Genomic DNA, 7055 nt, shown 5'->3' with positions numbered 1-7055 from the left:
ATTTGTTAAAATAATTAGGAAATGATTAGTGAATTAAAAATCAGAATTAAAAGTTTAATTTGGTCAAAATCGGATTTAATCCGTTGACCGTTAAGTTTTTAACGGAACTATTGACGGAGGACCAAAATGATAAAATTTCTATATGTGCAGGACAAAAAAATCAAAAAGATAAAGTTTATGACCAAAAAGGTAAAATGAACATATGTTCAGGACCAATTTTAGCTTTTACTCTTTATAATTTAAAATTTTACAATACTCTTTCGATAATTTTACTAAGCATCTTTATCAAAAATTATGATTAATGTTAAAAATATAATTAAATAATCAACAATGTTTCTTATACAAAAGAATTTTAGCATATCTAACTACATAAAAACTTATAATTGAATTCGGGTTGAAGTCAATTCGCTCTCTTACAATATACGTTGTACTTGATGGTTCGTCTGATTTTGAGTATGGCATTTCATTAGCATGAGTGTTTGGGCTTCCAGTATGCGGAGAACCTACGACAATAAATAGTCATAAATATAGTACGATCTTTAGTCGATTATGTTGGACTATATTAAAATGTTCGTTACATACCTGTGACATCCGAGGTCTATCCTGAGGATCCGTACGAAGACACAAAGATGCAGCTTCCAACATCAAGTGAAGTTGATTCTCCGAATACTCGCTCCCCAAGTGTGGATCGATGAGCTCCCCAAAGTCACGAGCTTCAAGCACCGCCCGACCCTACATTGGCATTGCATATTCGGACCACACATATTCGACAATGTTTTGGCATATAAATAGAGAGGCAGAGGCTGGCTCACCCATTCCGCGAGACATTGTTGCCCCCTCGGCCTCTTGAGGTCCACAGCCCTCATCCCCGAGACCAGCTCCACAAGCATCACACCGAACGAGTAAACATCGGCCTTCTCTGTGATCTGCCCACTCTGAGTATACTCAGGTGCCAAGTACCTAAACTTACATATGCATTAGTTTGTTGTTGCTAAACACCACATGGATGCATTAATTAACCTTACCCGAACGTCCCAATAACCCTAGTATCGACCCCTTTCTGCCCGTCTTCTTGCCAACGAGCTAGCCCGAAGTCTCCCACCTTCACCAAAATCAAAAAGCTTTAGAAAACACTACATCCATCCCCACACACCTATGCATCATAGATAATTACCAATGGCTCAAAATCATGTGTGATGAGGATGTTGCTAGGCCGCATGTCGCGATGCACGATGCAACCAACTCTGCATTCTTCATGAAGATACCTCAGCCCTCGCGCTGCTCCAACTGCAATCTTTTGGCGCGCACTCCATGACAGCGTCTCCTGATGCTGTCCTGGACACAAAAGGAAAATACATTAAATTCAAGCCAAGGGAAACACGAAACTTTCACTAATAGTATATACCATAGAGATGAGAATCAAGAGCTCCATTGCAGATGTATTCATACACCAGCAATCTCCTGCCACCTTCAATGCAAAAACCAATTAACATCACAACGTTGCGGTGCTGAGCACAACTCAGCACTTCGACCTCTGAGCAGAACTCTTTGTCTCCTTGAGAACTCGCCAACTTGCGCTGCTTGACCGCCACTGCTTGGCCATCAGGGAGTAAGCCTCTATGCACGGATCCGTACCCTCCCTCGGCCAAGAAGTTAGCTTGTGAGAAGCCCCCCGTTGCAAGCTCGAGCTCTGCATACGTGAACCATCTTGGAGGCTTCCCGAACGCAGGCGACTCATGTTGGCACATGGAGCACAAAGGAGGAGGCCTAGGAGGCGCTCTTCTTGACGGAGAAATCACTTCCCTCAAATTGCAGTTCTCAGCTGCAGGATTGCAACACTCATCAAGATTCTCGAATGACTGACCATCCGAACCAAAAATCTTCCGAATCAAAGGTTGCAACATCATCTTTTGGCGAGTGGAAAGGCGGAGATACTCGTTGTCCCAGCTAAATCCATCAAAACTTTGTTTGGCCTGCAATACTCTCACCTTCTCGGGGCTACCAAGCTGAAGAGGAGGCAGAGCTTTAGCTTTACTTGCATCCGATCCAACTAAGTTGAGCCGGAGAATGTTTGGCTTAGAATTCTTCATAACAACAAAGTTGCATTGCAGCTGTTCCATACAATGCTTCTTCTCATGATTAAGCTGCGTACGGGACGTTGACACATATAAGATGTTACATGAATTTTTACGACATGAAATGAAACTAGGTTGTAATAAACATTACCTATCCAAAACCACCCAGTTGGCTTGAGTTGTCTTTGCTTCTGCAACCACTCCTCCACAGGAAAGATCTGAGGTGACTTTGATATTTATGTCGATCTTATTAGCAAAACAATCGATCATCAATTTCGTTCAAGAATTAAGAAACCAGCGTAAAAGAGGCAGATAACTCACTGTTCTAGGATCATACACATAATGGAGTTCAAGAATCATCCGACTGCAACTGTCATGAATCTCGGATATCTCGTTTGTCGTTGAAGCTGATTTTGACCTCCGGAGGCCACGGCCACAATCTCGACCAAATCTTGGGAATCCCCAAAATAGACCTGGCTTAAGTTGATGCAAAGAATCAGAAAATGGCCAAGCGAGAGCAAGAAAGCTAGATGAATTTGAACATCTGTGCAAAGAATTTTCTTATCACCTAACAAATGCAAGAAGGCTAATGCAGAGATGAGTAACAAAGACTTATCTACATTATTCTCGTTTTTTACTTTGCTATTTATCTACCTTAACTATTTATTACAATTTTTTCAAAACGAGTGCAAAAAAAAGGAGTGACTCAACTTTCTTGGACACATGCTGTTTAATGATTATGGGAAATGTTACACAAACATGTACTAGAAATTCTTACCACTAGTTTGTGAAGAGGCCAAGACAAGAAGGGTAATGCAGTCACCGGGCTGAACGACATGAGTCAGTGTCCAAATCAGAGCAGTCTTAGGAATCACCTTTGCTGCCTTAACAGCCACCACAACTTTGGCAACATCAGAAGCCTTGTCCCTTCTCCCTTCCCTATCTCGGCTCATCACACTAAACGGTCAAAGCGATCACACAGCCAGTCCTCAGCTAAAACAGAATATTTACTCAAAATTTTGCTCACAACAACCAGCAACTAACTATCACGTCCATTGGTATGCCTCCAACAACACAACAAAAGTAGTGAAGGATCTCTTCAAGCTAAACGCCCTTCCAATAAGGAATCGACTTTTTTTTCTGAAATCAACACAGAAACAAGAGTTTAGCTAGAGATGGAGCCTTGACAAATGATACTTCTGTTTAAACACACGGATTTGTACAATAAGCTGCTTTTTGAATCATAGATTTCAAAGCAAGCTGAAAAGGAATGAAATGGCCTTGATTTTATGAAATGAGCTTTTTACACCAGATAAAAACTGATTTCCCTCTCTCTCTACACTATTACCAATAATTGGAGTGCTGGGAAATGTGGAAATAGAAAGATCTTTCTTTTCTCACCCCAAACTATAACTAATGGCCTCACACATTAAACAAATACTGCTACTTACATCCAAACTCACAAGAAAACAACAAATAAATTAGAAAAATCTTGAATTTTTCAGACATATATGTACTATTTCTCTAACAAAAGCCCAAATCTTAACCATGTCATTTCTTGCAAAACACCCACAAGCCAATTAGCACACACTCACACACTAACAGGATACATACTGCACATATGTGTACAAATAGATGCTAGCAAAATTGGGCAAAAGAGGACCTTTTTCATATATCTTCTTTCACATCACAAAAGCTAAACAACAATGAACCCATCACAAGAAGACACACCAAGAACAGACACAAGGGGCTCACTCTGTGTGTCTCTAAGTGAGAGAGAGTGTGTGAGAGAGAAAAGAGAAATGTGACATGCGATGAGATATCAAGTTAAAAAACCTCTACAACTCACCATAAAATAGCTCTAATGTATCATCCAAACAATCACAGAGAAGCCTGCATCAAATAATGAAGTAAAAATAATAACTTTTGGTGTTTATGACAATTCTTGAATTAAAAAAATTCCAAAATTACAGACGAGAAGGGGGAAGAGATGCAAATTGGGATTGAGAAGTCTTACAATTCTGTCTTTCTCTCGAGTGTTTATGACAATGTGTGCAGTAAATCTGCATGCCATTTCATTATCAAGTAAATAGGGGAATTTATCATAAAATAACTTTCCAAATAAGTTGACACCTTTTGACAGTTGACTCTGATAAATTCTCTCCAAATTTTGAAATTTAATTTGTCAACGTGATCTGCAGATGTGGTAAATATCAAAGTAGGGTTCAATGCACTAGATTTACGAAATTATTTTAGAGAAACAAGAGTTATTCAAAACGTTCTCACTATATATTACACATATACAAAAATTACAAGATATTATAACAATATTCTGTATTTATATTAGAATTATCCAAGGAAAATAAAGAAAAATAAATCAAATATTGCATAATCTTATAGTATATCGTATTACTACCATTTTTATTATGTTAGGGTAGAAAAAAATCATTTTACAATGATGAAATATTTAAACATTGTTGAAGAAATATCACTTTAAAACATTTATATTTGTAAGTAATATGAGAAATATTATGTTTTATACTTTATGTTTAATATGATTCCTTAATACCGGAATCCAGTGTTTGTTTTGATTTTTTAATGAAACTGAGAAAACAATCAAAATAGTGAAAATAAGAAAAGTATTACTTACAATAGGATTTTGATTCCTAGCTTTTTCTGGATATTCTTTTTCACAGTTTTAGAATTCTTACCGTATTTAAACATTTAATGGAGTATAATTCTTATAATTTATACAATTATTATAATTATTATTATGTTATAAATTAATAATTAATTTATTTTTTTATCAAACTTGAAATTATAAACCATACTTCATTATAGTTATAAGTATATTACTATTATTGTAATTAGAGTCACAACGTACATCCAATCTCGTGCTGCCACGTGGCACAAAACATGCAATATTGTAAACACAAAAATGCAATATACATCTGTGAAGCTGTAGATGGATTTCTGCAAATTGCATTTTAGTTATAGGAAAATTGCATTTTATATTGTTAAGTTTTTCATTTTAACATAAATTGTCTACAATGCAAAATAAACTATATATAAATGCAATCAGTCTATATATAAAATGCAAATTAAACAATCTATATCTAAAATGCAAAACTCAACTATAAAAAATGCAATCTGTCTATAACTAAAATGCAATATGCTGAAATCTATTTATAACTTCTACAAATGTATATTACATTTTAGTGTTTACAATATTGCATGTTTCGTGCCACGTGGCAGCACAAGATTGGATGTACGTTTTAACTTTAAAATTAGTTAGCACTTAGTATATCCCTTATCAGTAGTATAATAACTGGAGTACTAATTTAATAAATAATTACAATATAATTATTTAAATTATACTATAATATTAAATAATAATAAATATTATTATTATTTTAATATAAATTAATAACTAATCAAGATAGTCATGAAATTTTGAAATTATATTTACGTATAATACATGCAAATAACTATAATTATAATAATTATGTTACTATTATACTCCCTCCGTTCCCGATTAATTGTCACTCTTTGACCGGACACGAGTTTTAAGAAATGTAAAGAAAAGTTGGTTGAAAAAGTTAGTGGAATGTGGGACCTACTTTTTTTTATTAGTTTTATAATAAAATGTGAGTGAAGTAAGTTAGTGGAATGTGAGAACCACTTACATTTATGGTAAAAATGAAGTGTGACAATTATTGAGGGATGAACCGAAATGGAAAAGAATGATAATTAATCGGGGACAGAGGGGGTATCATTTATTATTATGATATAAACTAATACTCCCTCCGTCCCTTATAATTAGAAATGATATCAAAAGGGCTCGAACTCGGCACTACAAACAATAATATCTAAGCTTCATGCCGCTAGGACAAAGGCTCTGGACTCACTCTATCCCTTATAATTTGTCACCATTTGACTTGCTACGGGTTTTAAGAAATATAATAGAAAGTGAGTTGAAAAAGTTAGTGACATGTGGGTCCTCCTTTTATATATTAATTTTATAATAAAATGTGAAATGAATTAATGGAATGTGAGATCCACTACAAAAAATGGAAAAAAGTGAAAGGTGACAAATTTTTAGGGACGGACAAAAGTAAAAATAAGTGACAAATTTTCAGGAACAAAGGGAGTAATTCTTAAGAAAATCGTAATCTAATTATTTAAAAATTATACTATAATAATAAATATAATAATTAATTTATTATAATTATATTTTTTATTATTAATTTATTAAAAAATATTACTCCATAATTTTAAAATTATTAATTATATGATTATTATTAATAATTACTATTATTTTATTAACAAAAATTTAACTTTTTCTATATGTTAGTTAAGTTGTTTAGATTATTAATCTTACATAGTTAGAAAATTTTTATGTAATTAGGTAGTTAACTACTAATAGTATATTTCTCACTTTGTGTGTGTCATTTTTGTGCATGGGCAATGTTAATCTTCTTTGTATCATTTCAATTTCATAGATGTTCCCGAATAGACTTAACCACAACTACTCGTTTGGTAGCTATGTCATGTTTCGACTAGACATGATACAATTCGTGATAGTTATCATAGTTTCAATTAATTTATTTATCTTGATTGGGTGTTTGATAGCTTAAGATAATTATGAGTTATCTTATTTAAGTGTTTGGTATAACAAGTTACAAATAAGGATAAAATTATTATTGTCAAAATTATCCTTATTAATTTAAGTTATTGACTAAACCATCCTTCAAGTAATTGTCTGCATTATTTAAGTGATTGTCAATTTTTGCCTGCATTCAATTTTTTTTATATATTTTTATTTAAGATATAAAAAGATGATTGTGAAGATTTTCTTTAAAAAGATCACTCATGTTTTTGGTATTCAAAGCCTAATATCATATGAACAATTATATCATTTAAAAAATAGTTAATTCATATACTTTTTATTTTAAAAATACAATCAATTAATATATCATC

General features: G+C 33.7%; 1 protein-coding gene and 1 non-coding gene across 2 annotated transcripts; both read right to left on the bottom strand.

Moving 5' to 3' along the window:
* Positions 1 to 281: 281 nt before the first annotated feature.
* On the bottom strand, positions 282 to 3417 carry LOC121741273 (inactive protein kinase SELMODRAFT_444075-like). The gene is made up of 9 exons (XM_042133980.1): positions 2854 to 3417; positions 2397 to 2548; positions 2227 to 2321; positions 1406 to 2148; positions 1175 to 1335; positions 1026 to 1102; positions 813 to 960; positions 583 to 732; positions 282 to 503 (listed from the first exon to the last, which is right to left on the bottom strand). Exons 1-9 carry the CDS (start codon positions 3026 to 3028, stop codon positions 414 to 416), a joined length of 1791 nt encoding a protein of 596 aa, XP_041989914.1. The 5' UTR covers positions 3029 to 3417; the 3' UTR covers positions 282 to 413.
* A 3074-nt stretch (positions 3418 to 6491) lies between these two features.
* LOC121742790 lies at positions 6492 to 6593 on the bottom strand. Its single transcript, XR_006038126.1, has one exon. It is a non-coding gene; the product is annotated as a U6 spliceosomal RNA (small nuclear RNA).
* Positions 6594 to 7055: the final 462 nt, after the last annotated feature.

This window comes from Salvia splendens, chromosome 7 (assembly GCF_004379255.2).
Source record: "Salvia splendens isolate huo1 chromosome 7, SspV2, whole genome shotgun sequence".
NCBI lineage: Eukaryota > Viridiplantae > Streptophyta > Magnoliopsida > Lamiales > Lamiaceae > Salvia > Salvia splendens.
This window is presented reverse-complemented; position numbering and strand designations above follow the sequence as displayed.